Source organism: Somniosus microcephalus, chromosome 22 (assembly GCF_052327205.1).
Source record: "Somniosus microcephalus isolate GS21.2 chromosome 22, FLI_Smic_1.0, whole genome shotgun sequence".
Classification (NCBI taxonomy): Eukaryota; Metazoa; Chordata; class Chondrichthyes; order Squaliformes; family Somniosidae; genus Somniosus; species Somniosus microcephalus.
This window is the reverse complement of record NC_141008.1, coordinates 43,091,058-43,111,521: the sequence shown is the minus strand read 5'-3', so window position 1 is coordinate 43,111,521 and position 20,464 is coordinate 43,091,058. Positions and strand designations below refer to the sequence as shown.

Below are 20,464 nucleotides of genomic sequence, written 5' to 3'. Positions count from 1 at the left end.
AGATCTCTGCGCTCCTCCAATTCTGGCCTCAGCATCCTCGATCTCCACCACTGGGGGTGTGCCTTCAGCTACCTAGACCTATAGCTCTGGAATTTCCTCCCTAAGCCTCTATATCTCTCTGTCCTTTAAAACCTACCTCTTTGACCAAGCTTTTGGTCATCTGTCCTAATATGAACTATGTAGCATGGTGCCAAATTTTGTTTGATAGCGCTCCTGTGAAGCGTCTTGGGACATTCTACTACGTTAAAGGCGCTGTATAAATGCAAGTTGTTGTTGTATTTTGCTACAACAGATTCCTATTGTTGTCAGTTGAAGACATACAGGTTGCTTTACACTTTGTTTGCTTGTCTGATTCCTGGGCGAAAGCATTCGCAAATTTTTTTTGAACGAGCTAATGAGAGTGCGCAGGAATTATTGAGCGTGCAGTTTGGGGCCGTCACGTAACTTTAGTTGCTGTCCCTTTGTAATCAGTCAGTCATCTAACCGTACGGTCACGGCGCCACCTACAGGCACAGTGCCTTGGGAATCCTGGTATCACTCACCATTTTTAATACAGCACAGGGTCTAAGGTGGATTTTGTTAAACTCTTGAACTAATAAAAGTCCATAAAGAGAAAATCTACTCTTAGTTGATACTTGATTTGCAAGTGTTTACTGCATAAATCATATAGAATTCTATCTGAGAAATACCATTGAAAGTCAGAAGATAAAACGCGTACTGATGATACGTCACCGATACTATTAAAAATATATCTGAGACTGTGATCTATGCAAGATGTTATTATAGTAAATATCCTCTTATGGACTGTATTGTCAACTTACTGGGCATCCTTTACAGGTTTATTCAGTGCTTTTGATGAAAATCGTGACAATCACATAGACTTCAAAGAAATTTCTTGTGGGCTTTCTGCTTGCTGTAGAGGACCTCTTGCTGAAAGGCAGAAATGTAAGTTTTAGTAGATTGGACAGTTGTACAATGGTTCAAAGAAAATTCATCTGTTAGTGGTAAGTGGCCACTATTTTTGGAAGTGTGTGTAATGTAATTTTGTTCAATATTATGTGGATATGATTTATAAAAACATGTTAAAATATTCTTACTTTTTAAAAAAATCTTAAATTAACTTGTGAACATTAAAAAAAACTCTTCATAGTTTAGGTGGGTCTCTGTTCATAGTTTAGGTGGGTCTCTGTTCATAGTTTAGGTGGGGCTCTGCTTCTTTGAATCCAATAAGAAAAGAAAGAATACAGTGCCAATTAGTGCAGAATTAAGGACAATGTTTTGCTATGGATTGTAGAAACTGGACTGAGAGTGTCCAGAGTAATTTCTTACAGGAGGCTTATAGCCAACAGACGGAGCCTACTTTCATCCCATCATTCTGGGTTGGATTTGAACCAGGCTCCAGAGGTGGAAGGCCAATATCTACTTTCTGCCCTATCCAGTCCTCGACCAGCTGCTTAAATAAACTTTCATTCTACTTTGAAATATCTCGATGTTAAAACAGTTCAAGCTACAGTCGTTAAGAGCGTTACTCTGGAACAGGAATAATAGACCTAAATGGTATACTGCTTAGGTGTAAACACAAAATCTTTATTTGGATTTTACACTTGTACTGTGGTATAGAACAGGCTAAAACGATGCTTGGCACCACCTTCTTCGGTCCTATACCATTTAGATCTATTATTCCTGTTCCAGAGCAACACTCTAACGACTGTAGCTTGAACTGTTTTAACATAGAGATATTTCTAAGTAGAAGTGTTTTGATTTGTATCCTACAAAGATAATGTAGCAATGGTTTCTGTAAAATAAAAACTGAAAATGACATATTTAACAGAACAGATCAGTAATGTCTATAGCGAGAAAAGACAGAGTATATACCTGTACCCTGATGTGGTCGCGTATGCACAGCATTCTCTCCTGGAATAGTTACGTTCATCAGATAGTCCATCAATTTATCTGGCCTGCTAGGCTGTCATTTTCAAGACCATCATACAAAACAAATGGAAATCAATGCTCTTTAGGTCACATGGTAACACCAGACTCTAAACCTGTGATTGCTAGGCGGCTGTATAGAGGGAAAATAAAGCAGGCAAAAAAATCATCCCTATTCGACGCTCTTTGAATTCAAAACACCATAAGCAGTCTTTTCTCTTTGTAGCTGTTAGTGACTTGCTGTGCTATATCCAATATTTTCTGTTTTATTTCAAATTTTCAGTATTTGCAGTTTTTTCCTCTGATTTTAATCTTTTATGTACATTTTCCAGAATTGTTTCTGCTACACTTTTTTATTTTTAAAAAGGTGAATAGTTCTTTGTTTCACTAGTTTGTTTCAAGGTATTTGACACTGACCGAGATGGAGCTTTGTCTCGCACTGAATTAGAAGAAATGGTAGTTGCACTTTTGGAAGTCTGGAAAGATAACCGCACTGACAGTATTCCTGTAAGTAATGGTATCAATTCTTAAGGTTTCAGATATTCTTTTAATTAAAAAGAAAGCCATAAATTCCTAGAATATAGACCCTTTTTTAATGAATGCATAGGGCTATGAAAAAAACCTCTGAAAACGCTGACATTCAATTAACTCCAAATAAGATACCTTCTCCTGGCTATTTGATTTTCCCTTAAATGTAGCTGAGCATTTTTTTCCCCTGCTGCTACATCTATACACCATAGTATGGCTTGATGTGGGGGCGGGGGGGGTGTTAATTTTATTCAGGTGGTGGGCAATGTTCCCTCTAATTTTTTTTCCGTGTGCTGTCCCTTTAAATTTGCTGCGCGGGTGCGCACGCACGGTACCTTTTCCAGTGGCAACAACTAGTGAGCGGCCTGCGTGGGACCTCCCGATTGATGCACAGCCGTGTGCTCGCGCACCTTAGGGGGAACATTGGTGGTGGGTATTAATTGGGGACTCTCTTGTGTTCATATATATGGGAGCAGGCTCAGGAAGGGAAAAACTTATCTTCGGGGTGCACGGTGTGTAATGTGTCTCTCTGTAAATAAAGGCTAGTAAACGACAGTAGGCTCTAGTCTTCTATCATTCACCACCTGGCTTATCTGACTTTAACAGGGTGGGGGGGTTTCTATGGAAAGCATGTGCAAAACATACACACAAATGTTTGTCGCATTTAAGTGATGATACATCAGTCTGACTTCCCATGACTGAAACAGGTCCACAATCCCTTATCCGCAATTCCGAAATTCGAAAAGCTCTGAAGACCGAAAGTTTTTTCGTGGAGCGTCACTCGTGTACCTTTACTGCATGTATATGTACAGGTATTTAGCTTAGTTTGTACCTGTATATGTTTGAAGTTTTACTGAATGTTTTCCTTACAAATAAACTGTACTAGTGTATTTATGGTCTATATTTATCCCACTATTTAATTTACCAAATTATTACTGTACAAATAAACTGTAATACTATTTATAGTCTTTATTTATCCCACTCAGTGTGAATATTCATAAGGTTCGCTGCAGAAATATTAATGTGTTTGCTTACGGGGTGCTACCATTCTGAAATCCGAAAAATTCCGAATTCCGAAACACATCTGGCCCCAAGGGTTTCGGATAAGGGATTGTGGACCTGTATACTGGGACAAGGACTTCATTCTCTCCACTGGAATAGGTTACATTCATCAGATAGTCCATCAATTTATCTGGCCTGCTAGGCTGTCATTTTCAAGACTATCATACAAAACAAATGGCAATCGATGCTCTTTAGGTCACATGGTAACACCAGAGACTAAGCCTATGACTGCTAGTCAGCTGTATAGAGGGAAAATAAAACAGGCAAAAAAATCATCCCTATTCGACCCTCTGAATTCATGGGTTAAAATTTCTTTCCTGGAAAACTGCATTGTGAATATTAATTTTGAGCCAATAAAAGCAACAGAAAACTGCATAGTCAAATACATAATTGAGCTATGCAGCTACCATCCTTCAGGAAAGAAACTCTGGAGACAGGTTAAAGTACACCATCAAGAAAATATCTGCAATTATACAGCTTATATCAAGGTTCATTCACTTCTTACACAACTCAAGAAATATTAGGAAATAATAACTTACGGCTTGGCTGGCACAGACTTTATTCATCCTTTTCAGTTCCCAACACCTGCTCCAAAAGTTGTGGACTTCTAACCAGTGTTCTAATCCAGAAATTGTTGTTTATCTTTGTAAGGAATATAGTTCTAATTTTATTTTAGCTAATGAAAATAGAATAAATTAAGTCAACTATTTCCCCCCTCATTTAAAAACAACGCTGTTATGGACCCATTCCCACTAGGAAAACGGTTGCGATTGCATAAGCTAATTCCATGTATGACCTTTACAGTGATCTGAGGGGCATTTCATCCCATCAATTTGAACAGTATTTGAGTCTCAGTCCCAGAGATGCAAGTGTAATGTTTTAACCAACTGCACCACCCAGTAACCAATTAATGTGATTTTACTCAAGTATTTTTGGTCTTCATACCACCTTATCATATATTAACTGAGACAGAAAAGCTGGTAATCTGCCTTTTGAGTCTCCAGTAATGCCTGCTGTCTTGCCCTTGGAACAGTACAGGGCATTTTGTGAACTCAAGGGGCAGAAAAATGTAAGGGGAAAAATTAGCATCATCAGTTAAAACAACAAAAGGAGGAGATTAAATAATAGTCAAAGCTCTTCACCCTTCCCTATGGAGAAGAACTGGGCCTTTACATGTCAAGTTTCCATGCTATCTTTCCTCTTTCATTAGCACATCACTTCCATGCAGGAGTGTGCGACACCACCTTTGGTGTATATCTTAAAGTTTTGTATGCACTTGAAGATGTGTAACTCAGCTGTTTATTTTTTTACTTTCCTCAGGAATTGCACATGGGGACAGCTGACATTGTAAATCACATCTTAAAGAAGCACGACACCACTAAGGTGAGTCTTTCTAGAGTTATGCATTTTGTGTTGCTATCAGTGTGTTGCAGGTGACCTTGTTAATTGCCCTAGGAATTTAAATGATTATTGTGATCTTTTAGATTGTGCTCCAGTTGTATGTTTGCAGTTGCTGTCGGGGAACAGCAATGTGCTTCTATTGATGGAACAGATGGTGACTTAAAGTTTTCAGTCAATCAAGAGTGCCTTATTACTTCAGGATTTTCTTTAATAGTTTACCAGTAATAACTTGCTGATGCTTATGTGCATTATTAATGAAGAAACTATTCTACAATAACACTATTTAAAACCTATAATTAGATATGGCAAGCTCAGTTGAAATTTGACATAAAATATTAAGCAAATTCAGAACTGAACTTCTCCATCGAGTAATTTAATACTTAGAATGGCCTTCAATGTAGGGTAGTGACGACCAAGTCAATCAAGAGGGAGTTGGATGCTGTGGGAAGGGGGGTGAGGGGGAAGATGGTAGCTTTCTGCGGATTGATGAGCTAGATGGGCCAAATGACCGCCATCATCTGTACTGATGGAGGAAGGTTAGCCAACACAGAAAAAGCTTTGAGTAGTGGTATTCTATATTTTAACATCTACCTGAACCACGAAATGGAACCTCTGATTTAGCGCCTCAAACTATGAGGTGTTAAGCCACGTGCTGAACAAACAGGGGTGGGGGGTCCTGAACAAATTCCAGTCACTTGTATGACTGGTGGTACCATGATTCTTCCTCAAGTAATCGACCAAAGAAAATGTGTGTATATATAACTCAAAGAAAAAATATAACGGGCCAAAAATTCGGGTCGGGGGCTTCCCGCGGGTGCAAGCCCCCGATCTGCACTCACCCTGCGCGCTGACATCTGAAGCCCGGGCCTGCTTGCATTTCCTGTGACAGGCCTGGTTCAGATGTCAGTGCGCAGTGCTTACCTGATCCAGCGGCGTAGTTAGTGCGATGTGCCGGCTGGGATCAGGTGAGCACTGTACAACCAATCAGGGGAGGGGAAGGTTCATTCATGAGTTTGAGAGTAAGAACTGTCAAACTCATGAAAACTACGGGGGCCCAAAACACTATTTAAACTTTAAATAAAAATTTAAAAAACATCCCAATCATTAAATTAAGTATAAATAAGTTTTAAAAAAATATTTTAAACAATTTTTTTTTTTTTTTTTGAAAAAAATAAATTTTTAATAAAAAGGGTCTAAAACTAAACTTACCTTATTGTAGATTCTTTAAAATAATAAACCTGTGGGGGGAAAAAAAATTCTAAATTACACTAAAACACCACTTACCTGTAAAAATAAATACTTACGTGTGCTTTTTACAAGCGTAAAGACCGGGGGCCTTTACACATGCGCAAATCCCCCAAAACAGAGGAAATCCAAGATGCACGCGCTGCCCCCTACAGCGCACGCGCTAGCCTCTTCAACTCTTGGGTTGGAGGAGAGGAAATGCCGGTTTTCAGCGCATGCGCTGTGCATGCTGAAAACCGGCATTTCCTCCGGCCAGACGCATGAGTACCCCTTCCGTACTCACGCGTTTGGGGAGGAATTTCTGCCCCAACAAGTCGTACATAGCCACATTGCAAATGTGAATGGGTTCAGCTGCTGCAACTACTGGTTGTAATCACGTTGTGATGTGGTTTAGTTTCACAGCCATTATATGGTTCAGTAAGAGACTCAATAAGCTGTTAGTTTTAGATACAGAGATATGGGACTAGCTGGGTCAAGTGATTCGTTTTCTTAATGCTTAAAAATCAACTTAATAGTCCTGGATGGATAAGAATTATAGTTTTAAAATGAATAAAATAAGCCATACAACGTCTCTTTTTAAAAGCCAGTCTTTTTCTTTGTATGTGTAAAACATTCAGCTGATAACAGCATTTAGTTTTTGTGAGCTCACGTTTGCCTTTCTCAGTGTCCGCTTTCTTTGAAATATTTTCATGCAGAAATGGTATTAGGAATGGTTTAATCACCGTGGTTTTGTTTTGCAAAATGTCTCAAATGCTGTACTGAGGTTTTGACAAACTCGGTGTGGATCTTGATGCAAATGCTGAGCAAGGCAAATGGTCCATATTGTATGTCTCTTAATAGAGCTGACATAGCTTAAAAAAAGTACAGAAAGGCAATGTATATATTGTATGGCACCAATTTAGTTGGAACTGTGTTAATAGTATGATTTTATTTAAGTTTGTGTTTCCTAGATATTTCAACTGAAGCCCCAGTTAAAGTAAACTAGTGTAGTGCACTTAACCCTAAAACCTGTTGCTAATCAGTTCGGTAGTAATGCTGCAATTGTTAACATCTTTACTAAGGCATCAAAGATGTAACGTCTGAGAGTTTTGGGTTTGCTTATCCCGTTTTAAATGTAACTTTTGCCTCTTGAATTTTGTTTCCTCCCTGTCAACACATGTGCATACTGCACACGCAAAATTCCCCCAAGCTATTTAATCAATTCATGCCACTCTTGGATTAACAATAAGTATATGAGTGAGTGTGTGTCCTGAAATGCTGCTGAGCGAAAGCACCTGACATATTTCCGCAAAGCTTGATTGAGATTAAGAGCTGTACATGTGATGAAACATGACCCACATGCTACCACTCTGACATTGTGTTGGAGCACCTGTGTGTTGCATCGTTATGCTGCCCTATGTTCTGACCTATCCTGCAGTCAATACATTTGCTCAGATGTCTTTTTTTGGCATTTTATTTTTAAAAAGCGTCAAATTAAGTTGGAAAAGCCTATTTTGTGAAGTCACTCTAATCTTGCAGATGTGGATCGTTATCTTTTGTGATAGTGTTGGAGGGTGGTGGTTGTTAAGTTGTTGTACCCTTTGACTTGGCTTACATTTCCCTTCCTTAGAAGAGAGGGAGTTGGCGGGGCGGGGGAGGTGGAGAAATGCTTGGATAATGTGATCTTCCGTAGAATAATATTGCATTAAGAAAATCCTGTCGAGTCTTTCAAATTAATAATGCTCTTTTAATTTGTTGTACCTCATTTTTTATTAGAAAAACGTTATTTTGAATATATCGATCTTGGGCAGTTGAGAGATGTAAAGCACTGACATTTCAACAGAGATCTTTATTTGTACGTTTAAAGTTCTACCCTATTTGCCAAATTGTCCAAAGTGACTCTTTTTAGCAAAATATTTTCCCAACTAGCTACATTCACAAACAACCCAATACTTATTAGAGGAGGATGTCCCAGCTTTCTGGGGCAGGGGGTGATTCCCTCTACTACATTTAGCAAGTAGTATAATTAAAATGCTTTTGGATCAGGTAGAATTATGATTAAACACATGTCCAACACAATCACTTTCTTTTTCTAATAAAACAGTGCCACAGTTATTGGAGAAGCATTTTTGCACACTTTCACAATCTTTTGAATGAGAGATCTAATCTTTATATTTACAGCAGAATATTTGTACATTTATTGGAAAACCATTTGTTGCATGGCACTGTCAGTTTCTTGCATGCTCTTGGCTTGCTTCTGGTTTTCCAGGTCATTTATTTGTGGTTCCAGCTTTGTCATGACCAGAGAATGTCTTGCAGATATTAATTGGTGAGCCCTGAGCACAAGGGAGATTTCTGTAGATTTATTTGTGAAAATGCTTGTTCACACATGATGAATAATGACAATATGCGCTGGGCATGACACTGCAGGCCTCCAAACTCCTCTGGCAGGTACTAATAGAATGTCAGCATAGTCATTGCATCAAACCTACTCTTCAGCTGATCATTACATTAAAGCTCCATTTGAGTCTCTGGTGGGGCACTCTAATGACAATCAAATGGTTTCTTAACACTCACTTCTGATTTGTTGTGGCTGGCATTCTTAACAACCACAGTCAATAGATCTTTTCAATAGCAACACAGGTTTAGAAGTGCAACAGCGTATCATGAGCTTTCGCACAGTCGGCATTCAGTCTCAAAAGTGTGCAAGTAGCTGAACAGTTGTCACAATCTAGTTAGCCTCTTATAACATCTTTTTGAATAACTTCTTTCTGAGTATATTCAAGGGGCCAATAAAATCTACTAGAAATGTAAAGTCTATGATTCACTGGAGTTCTGGCAGTACTCTTCTTCGTGAAGAGGTGTATTTCATGGCGTAACTTCTCCAGCTGATTTCAAAACTAGTGATGCTTCAGGCCTGTTGGTCAAATGAAGTTGACTAATCTGCCTGTCAGAGCCTCTTGATACACAATGTAGAGGTGGCTGATGAGCTGGCTCAGTACACCTGAAAGACTAATGACAACAATGTATTCAATGTTTCCATTTCTGTCAATAATGGTAGCACAGAAAATAGCAAAATACGCAACGCATAGCTTCATGGGCCGTCCTCTTCACTGTCCTCCGAGCGTGGCTGCAGCATCTTCAGTGGTCAAGCCAACAAGCTTGTGACCATCTCTCCCAGGCCTCTTCCTTGAAGCTGTGTTTCACAAAAAGGTCAAGGTCTCTTCCTCTATCTTGAAAGATGCAATTGTCTGAATCTATTTTCTTTTCCTTGTGGCTCCTGCAGGCATCAAGGGTTATAGTTATGAAGGGAGACTTGAGAAGAGAGGGCTCTTTTTTTCACGAGCCGAGACGTTTGAAGGGTAATCTTTTGGAGGTCTTGAAGATTATGAAGGGATATGACAGTGTAAATGTCATTCATTGTTTTCATTGATCAGCGAGATGGTACTAAGAGGCACAAGTTTAAGATAATCACAGAATTAAAGAGGTCTCCTACAAACTGCTTTTGCTTGAAAAAGGATATTATGTTGAGAAAAGCACTGGTGCAAACTTAATGGGTCAAATGGCTTGTTTTTTTGTAGCATTCTATCATTCTAAGTTAATGCTTCCACTTTTCAAATGTGTGAATTTAACTTTTTGTTCTGGCTTCGGTTTTCCATGTTTCCTTTGGATCAAGATATTTTCCCATTATCTCATTGGTTGCCACACAGGTCAGAAATGGAATATTGTTCCAATATGTACAAGCTCACAGAACACTGAGTTATGTGTCTTGCATAGAGCAGTTTCGACTGTCCAATTTCTATGTTGCAAGAGCCAAGGCTAAGCTGTGGATAGCCAAATCTACACTGTTATGATCTTGAAAAGGCAGCGACCATGGGCAGGTTAATGATCATAGGTGTTCCCCAGGTAAATTTTAATCACGATCCCATTGATAGCATATGAAAGGCTGTCAAATTGAACAATGCTTGTACATTTAGGAAATATTATTGGCTCGATTTAACCATAGGAAGCAACTGTTTTGTCAGCTTGGTGTTACGGCTGCTAGGTAGAGGCTTCCCCCTTCTCCAAAATCTGCATTCATTTGGTATACACTAAGTGTATAGAGGATGCAAAATGAAGGATAAACATAGATGACCTACTTTTAGGATTGTATTCATTCTCCAAATGATGTCCATCCTCCACATACCACAATCCTATCCATCTTTCCTTCAGGGGTGTTGTTTTTGAGGGGCTTGTGTTAAACAATCAGTGCCAGTGTGAGCGCTCTGGGGAGAAGTAGTCTCTTCGAGCTGGAGTCTGAAACCGCATGGAGTATAATTTTAATGCGCTGTCAAATCTGCTCACTTGGATCTCCCTCAGCATTTTTCCTCCATCTGGAGTTGATTTAAAAGTTGAGAGGGTAAGGGCACTGCTGTCTCTACTCAATCAATTTTTAATTGTTTCCCTTGGGAGGTAGGCTCTGTGCACATATGCTCAGAGTTCTCTCCTAGGCAGGAGAATTCCATTTAGAGTTGGGCTGTATAAATGAGGCACTGATACTGCGTTATAAATGTACCATGAAGCTTTTAGTGAAATCCATCGCCAAGTACTTGATCACCCAATGGCAACAGTTTCACTAATTGAGAGCGGAGATATCTGAAATTAAGTGCTAGTTTTACATCCATTCAGTAGTTAATCGATGGAAAATCTAGTCCTAAATATGTTTATGATGTTGAAGGTGATTCACTTTTCAATGTCCTTATCTTTCATCTTGATGGATGCACACAAAATATGAGCTTTTATCTATTTGAAACTGTTGCAAAGCTTCTAAAATAAAAGTGACCTCATTGTCAAATGTTTTTCCTAAACCACAGCATTACCTCAAAACCCTTTCTAATTTTGTTCAATTTCTCCCCTCCCTCTTCACTCGGTGGGGGGGGGAGGGATTTAAACTTTATTTTGGTTAACCTGTACAAAAATTCTGAGCACTCAAAAGAAATTCCTTTTATAAAAAAAAAAGAGTCATACTGCAAAAAATAGGACTTAATGTCTCTCCCCATTTGTTTGTATTCTATAGTTGGTAATTGAGAAAAATTATTCTTTTAAAAGCTAAGAAGTAAAACCTGAGAGTGTACATGTTGCCTACACAAATGTGCTTTTGGTATCTGATGTATTCTGTGATAATTGAACTTTTGTTTTTCTAATTCAATGACAGATGGGCCATTTAACACTAGAAGATTATCAGATATGGAGTGTAAAAAGTGCTCTGGCCAGTGAGTTTCTTAATCTCCTATTTCAGGTTAGTGCACAAAATGTTTGCCAGCAAGTAAGAATCACAAAATGTTTTGTTTATCGTTCAGGTTCTCTTGAATTATTTCTTCCTTTTGTCCTGTTTTCCTTTGGTAGTCAGGTGCAGGTGGTCAGTGCATAGTCCACTGTGGCACTGAACCAAAAAGAAAATTAAGCTCAGTCCTGATGGTGTACCAATCCTTTCTCTACAGGTGGTAATTGAACAGCTAGGAGTTTCCAAATTTTTCTCTCATTTTGTTTCAGACCATCAAACTCCTAGGTTTGATCCCTGGTCTGTACCAAGATACTTGATCTGGGTCAGGCTAATATCGGGTGTGCAACAGTTGGCCTCAGCCTCATTGGGGTGGGGTAGAAACTATCCCGAGTTTCTGCTCCTGTTTGCTATCCACAGACATTCTTTAGAAAATGTGCATCTGTGAATGCTGGGCGAGGACAAGAGCACGATTGCCCCATAGTGCTCTCCAGACTGAGCTCACACATGAAAAATGGCCAAGTCGATGAGGCACTGGAGGGCAGTCCACACCTGAGTGACCTTAACCAACCTCCCCCACCCACCCATACCTTCTGATGAGACAGCACCTTCAGGAGAGGAGGCAGGAAATATGATTTATTTCCTTTTAAATAGAGTATTTAGTGCAGTGATGTCCAATAAATTAGCCACTAGCCACATGTGGCTAATTGGGAATCCAGATGTGGCTAATTACATTTTTGATTAGTAAATAAAAAATGAGTAATAGGCACAGTTGTTGAGCACATGATCTCAATACTCATATTCGCACAATGTATTAATGTGTACTTCAACCTTTTTGTCAGTTTGTTGGAGAAATGGTAACAAGAGAAGCAGAATCTGAGTGTTTTTTGATTGCATTGTGTGCTTTTCTTCCTTGGTTACTGCTTATTGGTTATCTGCTAAAATGGTGAATACGCCAGACTTCAGCACCATGGAAACACATTTTTTGGAGAGTTAAATTGTCATCGTGGTTAGCTCGACTAATCAGAATAACTGCTTCAAGCCAGCGGATGAAAGCAAGCCCAACCAATAACGAGCAGCTCCAAGAGGGCATTTCATGGCACAGGGCAAGCGCCAATGTTCCCTTTAAGCTGTACGGCCGCGCAGAGCTCCAGGGAATCCACACAGCCGGCTTGCCAGCTTTTCAATGCATAAACTGCGCATGCGCATTATTTCGAATGGCCGCGTGCCCCCAAAATAATTACAGGGAACATTGGCAAGCACCATCCAACCGAGTTGTGAATGGAGAGAGGGGTGGGTATAGCGAGCCTTTTACGAGCCAACATTCACTCCGATGAAGTCAGAGTACAGCTCGCCACTGCTGGATAAATATCTAGAAGCTGCACTAAGATGTCTTGTCAGATAAATTCATGCCAGAATTTCAAACTTTGGTGAAAGAACGACAGCCAAGTTTTGTACTGATAGGTGGTAGATATTTGTTAAGTAAATATACCCGTGAAGTATGTTTACCTTGTGCGCAAGGCATTTTCTACTAAAATTAGTGCATGTGGCTAAAACAATGTTGCTGTAACCTCACCTGTGGCTAATCAGCGAATTTTTAAAATTTGTTCCTGGGATGTGGGCGTCGCTGGCAAGAACCAACATTTATTGCCCATCCCTAGTTGCGCTTGAGAAGGTGGTGGTGAGCCACCTTCTTGAACCACTGCAGTCCGTGTGGTGAAGGCACTCCCACAGTGCTGTTAGGGAGGGAGTTCCAGGATTTTGACCCAGCGACGATAAAGGAATGGCGATATATTTCCAAGTCAGGATGGTGTGTAACTTGGGGAGGAACTTGGAGGTGGTGGTGTTCCCATGCGCCTGCTGCCCTTGTCCTTCTAGGTGGTTGAGGTTGCAGGTTTGGGAGGTGCTGTCGAAGAAGTCTTGGCGAGCTGCTGCAGTGCATCTTGTAGATAGTACACAATGCAGCCACGATGCATCGGTGGTGGAGGGAGTGAATGTTTAAGGTGGTGGATGGGCTGCCAATCAAGCAGGCTGCTTTGTCCTGAATGGTGTCGAGCTTCTTGAGTGTTGTTGGAGCTGCATTCATCCAGGCAAGTGGAGAGTATTCCATCACACTCCTGACTTGTGCCTTGTAGAATAATTCTATCGGACAACGCTGATCAAGTGTAAAATATTCAGAGTAACCAATGGTCACTTTTTACCAAATTCAGTGACCATTTAATACTCCTTTAAAAAATGTCTTTAGATGTTTGACTAGCAAAACACTTGAATGGATTTTGGTATGCATGGTACTTGTACTGACAAAAAACTGGCTGCTCAACCTTCATTCCTACAAGGTCTGCACAGCAGAGATTCTGTTTGGCCCAAGTGCACACATGCATCATGTTTCATACATATGTTTTTGATTTATTTGAAGATGGACATGAAAAACTAACTCTAAGTCATTCTCTTTTAAGGAAGACTGACAAATATAATTTGAGGTTTTCCTGGTGTATTCCTCAAAGACCAGAATCACTGTTTTAAAATGCCTGTTTTGACCAGATTATCAATATAGTGTTGAGTATGAATGGAATATGTACGAATGGTGCAAATTACAGTCCAGTTCAGGTACAGATGATAATTTGCCCACAAGTGTGGTAACAAGAAATTTGTAGGTGAGGGATTTTTTCACAGGCCTTCACAAAAACTGAACTGAAACAATAGAAGTGTTCAAAAACAGTTGAATAATAAATCATTGGTTACATGGCGACAATTCAGTAAGTTGAGAGGAGGTTGAACAGTTAGTTCATTCACAACATGTAGGAGTGTCTGAGCTGTGAAAGGTTTAATTGTCTTTTTGGCAGAAGACAGAACATCTCTTTCTGGGGAAAAAAGGAAGATACTTGTCACGGAAACACAGTGAGCTTTTTCTTTCTATCTGCAGATATGCCACATAGTTCTTGGTCTAAGACCAGCCACACCAGAAGAAGAAGGACAAATTATCAGGTGCATAACTTTCCCAGTTTCAAATGACAAAGTACTAGTTATTTGAGCCTCCTCCAGCAATGCAACATTTTTATTATGAATTTTAGAAAGTTATTTACTGTCAATAAGATTTTATGCTTGAAATACAGTGTTTAGGTTATTTCGCAAATTAAGGAAACCTCATGTTTAATTGGCATTCTACAGTCAATGGAAGTTGGTCTTTATGGAACATACAAAATTGACATATGGAGCATCATGACTAGACACTCTCCTTTGCCTTTCCCCACCGCAGCCATGTAATCTCCTGAGGCAAAAAAAACAGGAAAAAACCGGAGCCAATAAGGGGGAAAAAAACACTCTGGAAAATTCCTCCCTGGCCCCCTCGTGATCAAAACCAGTCCAGGAGATGGCATGGACCATGTGTTATCTGTAAAGCCACTTACCTTCTATGTGATGCAATCTCTGCCTCAGTCAAGAACTGGTCCAGCTCCCTCTTGAAGGCATGCAGACAGTCAGCACCCACCGTGCCAGCTGGCAATGCATTCTGGAGTGTGTCTACTCTCTGGTAGAAGAACTGTCTAACAACCAGTCTATTCCTACTCTTGTACAATTTAAACTCATGTCCCCAATCTATCAATAGGCATGCTATCCAACCCTTGAATGATTTTATAGACCTCTATCAGGTCACCACTAGGTCTATGCTGCTCTAAAGTAAATAGACCCAAGTTCTTAAGCCTATCTGAGTAGCTATGGTTCTTTAAGCTAGTAAACATTCTCAGAGCTCTCCCCTGTGCGTGATATAGTGGCCTTGGAAAAGGTCCAATGTGAGGGGACCAAATGCAGATGCGGTCCAATCAACAACCTGCATAATGACAGAATGTTGTCCTTTTGATTTATACTGAATGGTTCTATTAATGCAACCCAACACTTGGTTAGCTTTAGCTTCTCTAGATTGGTCATACACCTTCAGTGATCTGTGCACAACAACGCCTACTTTTGCGCTCTCAACCTCTTTCATAATTTTTCCCTGCAAATGATAGAAATATTCTGTGTTGGCCCTACTAACATGCATGATACTACATTTATCCAAGTTTAATGACGTGCCATTGTGTGGCCTACTCCCCTAATGTATCTAAATCACTTTGCATTTGATTGCACTCCTTCACTGCCCGGGTCATTAATAAAGATAGTGAACATTCGTAGGCCTAGGACTGATCCCTGAGGGACACCACTAGTTGCGCGCCTCCAAGCTGACCCACATTCGTTTACTACAACTTTTTGTTGTATAAGTTAACACAGCAATTAGTAATCATAGCCTTGGAATTATGATGTGGAATATTACTTGCCGAAGTCTAAAATTACTTTGCCATTAGTGCCTCCATGATAGCAGACATTGTTCAAATAGCATGCAATGTAATTTTGTACTAATTAGTTTTGGGAATCCCTGCTTTTAATTGTATACCATTGCTAATTTTATGTGTATCTTGTATCTAGTGGATGGTTGGAAAGAGAAAGCAGACATGGCCTACAACCTGGACATAACTGGTTTTTGATTTCAGTGCAATGGTGGCAGCAGTGGAAGGAATATGTGAAATATGTGAGTAATTACTAAACTTTTTTTTTAATGCGTACTAAAAGGTCAGACTAGAGAACACTGCAGATGTCAGGCTTTGTTCGGTGTAAAGCAATCTTTTTTTAAAAGAAAGCAAGCAAACAAGCCAGCCATTTCATCTGGAGCCTAAAGCTTACAAGCAATTTATTAACCTAAACAGACTGGATGCAGGGAGGATGTTTCCCCTGGCTTGGGGGGGTTGAGAACGAGGGGTCACAGTCTCAGGATACGGGGTAGGACATTTAGGACTGAGATGAGGAGAAATTTCTTCACTCGGAGGGTGGTGAACCTGTGGAATTCTCTACCACAGAAGGCTGTGGAGGCCAATCACTGAATATATTTAAGAAGGAGATAGATTTCTAGGCACAAAAGGCATCAAGGGGTATGGGGGGAGAGCGGGAATATGGTACTGAGATAGAGGATCAGTCATTATATTGAATGGCGGAGCAGGCTTGAAGGGCCGAATGGCCTACTCCTGCTTCTATTTTTCTATGTTTCTAACCTCTAATTGATCTGAGGAATTAATTTGCTCTTCCGATTCCCTGCTTCCAACAGGGAGCATTTGAGCAGTGGCCTTGTCCTTATAAGCTAGATGTGCAGCTGAAGATCACAACTGTGATCCACACCACAGACTATTCCTGTGTAATACCACAGTTGGCTGGACATTTACAAGTATCTGCCAATCGGCAGACTTACCTCACCAATGGTAATTGACCACAGAATGTGTAACCTCTAGGCTTTGTGGCCAGCTGAAACACAACTCCACCGTAACAGCTGAATATAATATTGTACCTACATTATAGAGCACTCCTGTCCTTAAAAAGACATGGGGCTGGATTTTGCCGGCGCTCACCGCTGCTAACCCGCCTCCACGCGAGTCTCCCAGGTGTCGAGTCTGTCTGTGCAGAACAGACCCGACACTAAGTGGAGGGGGAGACAATTTAGATAATTAAATGGCTTGTTAACAGCCAATTTACTGCTATTTTGAGCCTACCTTCTAATTTTACGTGCTCCCCCATGGGTTACCCACTGCTCAGGGAACACGACAGCTCACCCTGTCGTGAGTTGAGTCTGCGTTGATTTATCTGATTATCTGACTGCTGCAGAAGTGGTATAAAGGATACCATGTTGCAGCTGTTCAGTTTCTGAGCTCAGTTGGTTACTGCATTTGTAAGACATACAGAGCTTTCTGTAGCTTGCAAGTGTTTAGAGCCAACCCTCTATCCAGTGGCACCTCATTGGAACAACCTCTCTCACCATTGACGGATTTGCTTCTGTCATCTCTGTCGCCTGCCATCTATTACATCAGAATGGGTATGGTTTACACTCACCTTGGTCCTCAGAACCTGACCACGATCAGCCCCAACACCAGCAGCACCAACAACAACACCAACCTTCTCCGCAATCAACTGATGCTGCACAGGATAGAGGGCATCAACACCCGACCACATTGCTGCCAGGGATGGCCTCACCATGGCTACATTTACTTCACTTGACACTATTCACCCTGGCTACCCTATGATGCGCCAGCTTGGCACCACCCCACACCAACACCATAAAGCATCCCTACAATGCCCAAGCCATTCCTTTCACACTCATCACCATTGCGGGGGGGGGGGGTACTGTTATGTCTCACCATTCACTGCAACTCACTAAGCCACTTCCAAAGGTGTCCAAGAATGCAAAGTGTTGAAAATAATGATTTCAATGTTTGACAGCACATTAACAGAAACTTCACATGAACATTGGCTAAAACACACAAGTGCCTACCCTTGTGTGTTAGTTGGTATGATTGGACTAGGGTGAGTGTGAGGGGTGGCTAGTGAGATGGGGAAGTGATAATAATGTATATAGAGAGGGATGGGTAGAGGTGCAAGGTAAGTTGGTGTGAGTAAAGATGTGCAGGAGTAGGGTAGGGAAGGCTAAGTGACGGGGATGTGATGAGTGGCACAGCAGGATGAGGTTGAGTGTGGCTTTGCAGTAACGTTTCGTGATCTACTGAAATCATTGAAAGGTTTGCGCCACTGCAGCCTGGTCCTCCCTTATGACATCCCTGCTTGTGCCCTCCTCTGCTATTTGCAGCCAGGCTGCCTTGGTCTCCTGGGGAGATCTCTTCCGACCACTGGCAGGGAAGAGAACCTCCCTGCATGCTCTGAAATCCTCCATAAGAAGATCACTGAATCGAGGTGCAGCCCTCTGCCTTTGTGAGCTCATTTTTGGAGTTGAGCAAGTTATCTCAGCAATGGTTGTTTCAAATTCAGGAAGTGGGGCCATGGGCCCTTTTAAATAAACCGGCAAGAGGAGTGTCAGCGTTGACGTCGCCTGACCTGCACTTTCTAATAGGATTGGGGAACACGATGGGTGGGCTTAACAAGGCCCATTAACGTAAAATCCTTTCTTTTCGGCATGCTTCAGTAGGCAGCGGGACGGTATCCCGACGACAACCTCTCCCGCCCTGAACCCGCCTCGGCCAGCGAAATCGCGACCATGGGATCAGTTGATTTGCTGTGAGCATCACCATGGAAAATGTGCTAGTTTTGTAGAAGTTTTACCTTTTTATTCTCTTACTAAGAAGACAAACTAATTCACCAACTGTGCTTGCTTTTAAATTCTACAGTATTACCCCTTGAATTGTACGATCACAGAACTTATTTTTTTTTGTGATGAGAAAATTCCATTTAAATGAAAGCCCTCTCCGATTTCCATTTTTTTAGTGTTATCATGGCACATGTATATATGCTCTGATCGTGAACAGAAAGAATGATCTTATTTTTTTGAGTCTAAGTCATAGGGTAAGGTCTTGTAGAATATATTGCACAGCAAAGAAAATGTGGCCTGGATGCCTGACAAAACAATATGTAAATAAATAGGTGGGAAAGGGAATCTATTCTCACCTTAAGTTATTCATGTAACATTATTTAAGTAGATTGGGTTTACATAAATGATTTGAAGTAAATTAGTACTTAGCCTTATAACTAAGGGGGAGATGATGTATAAAGTTTTCACTGAGCAAATGCATCTTTGAGATGTGTGTGTTTCCTTCACTTCCCATCCCCTCCACATGCCACAGATTGGATCCCACAGTTAAAATCTTATGGCAGTATATAAATATAAAGTTTTAATAAATGTTGATGCATGTTAAATAGTTGTAAATTATAAGACAACCATTTACAAAAGCAAGTAGCTTTGTCTGATGCCTATTGTGTATAGCCTCGCACATATCTCATTGCATATAAACTGTACAGCTTTCAGAAGATAACACAACTCTAAATACCACAACAAATTGATCGAGGTATCAGCTACTTAAGAGATTCACATATGTTGTGTAAGAAACCTCTGTTCCAAAACTAGCTACTTTTTACTTTAGTTCAGAAGTTGAAATCTATTATTCAACCAATAAGTTGGTATACAATGAATCATGGACTGACCTACTCACCATTACAGATGTTGTCACATGAGCAATGGAATGGGAGATGATACAGAAGATGTGATGACACTACTCATCAGTGCTGGCCCGATGCTTGAGCATTTGAGTGCATATTTCCAATACTCACTCCACGGTTACATTTAATATCAGAGAATGTAATTAAGGAAATGGTATTTCAATATTGCCATTATGCATAATGTATTGGTTCAATTTGTTGTTTAATAAAAAAAAAAAAATCAGCTTGTAGTTAGGACTAAAAATTTGAAGGCAAGATTAAAAACTCAGCTATGGGAGAAAGATTATTGTGAAGCAGTGGGTGGTAATAAATATTTCATTCAAATGACTTTCATTGTCATACTGAAGCTCTTTTTTTCAGTGTAGAGGTCAGGGAATACAACAGTATTCTACTGTGCTTGGAATGCATATCGCCAGGAGCCTTGGCTTAATTTTGGAGGCGCCAAAATAACATTTTTATTTTTAAATATTTTCTCAATCTTCCCTCTTCAAACTTGCACATTTTTGTAATTGCTCTCAAGAGTCTTATGAAGACTTAAAAAATATCTGTATTATGCCTGCATAAAAGGGAGAAGTGCTTACTGTGTCATTCAAGGAATAAAATTCAGGGGTAAATATGTACTGAGAAATTAATACAGCATTACAGATGAGAATGCATCAACATCAAACAAAGTGAAGCTACTAGGTGATTAGAATGTATTAAAAGTGCACTTTTGTATATTTTAGGGTATCAAAAAGGTTTAACATTTAAATACCTTTAGCCATGTCTTTATTTGACACAAATCAGGTTTTTCTTTCAACCTTGATTCCTGTTTACAGCAAAAAGACCATTTTCCTCCACAGTCCCACATCTCCTATAAACTAAAATTTGCAATCTTCACGTAATGTGAATGGCGTAGTATGTCATGAGTCTAATAATTACCCATTTACTATAGTATTTTACATTGGAGACTACATGGACTGCTGACTGTGTTCTTCTCTCCATTTCAAAAGGTGATAAGTATCATACTGTAGATCATATTCTTCAAGCTATATAAAAAAT

At 40.2% G+C, this 20,464-nt stretch overlaps 1 protein-coding gene across 2 annotated transcripts in view; it reads left to right on the top strand.

Annotated features, from left to right (window-relative positions):
- The window catches only part of usp32 (ubiquitin specific peptidase 32), a 174,869-nt gene that overhangs the window by 115,185 nt on the left and 39,220 nt on the right, over window positions 1-20,464 (top strand). For both annotated transcript variants that reach the window (XM_085964532.1, XM_085964531.1), the window contains exons 7-12: window positions 838-945; window positions 2,321-2,436; window positions 4,840-4,902; window positions 11,339-11,422; window positions 14,328-14,389; window positions 15,863-15,965. In XM_085964532.1, the coding sequence (XP_085820658.1) occupies window positions 838-945; window positions 2,321-2,436; window positions 4,840-4,902; window positions 11,339-11,422; window positions 14,328-14,389; window positions 15,863-15,965 (536 nt within the window). The remainder of the gene's footprint in view (window positions 1-837; window positions 946-2,320; window positions 2,437-4,839; window positions 4,903-11,338; window positions 11,423-14,327; window positions 14,390-15,862; window positions 15,966-20,464) is intronic.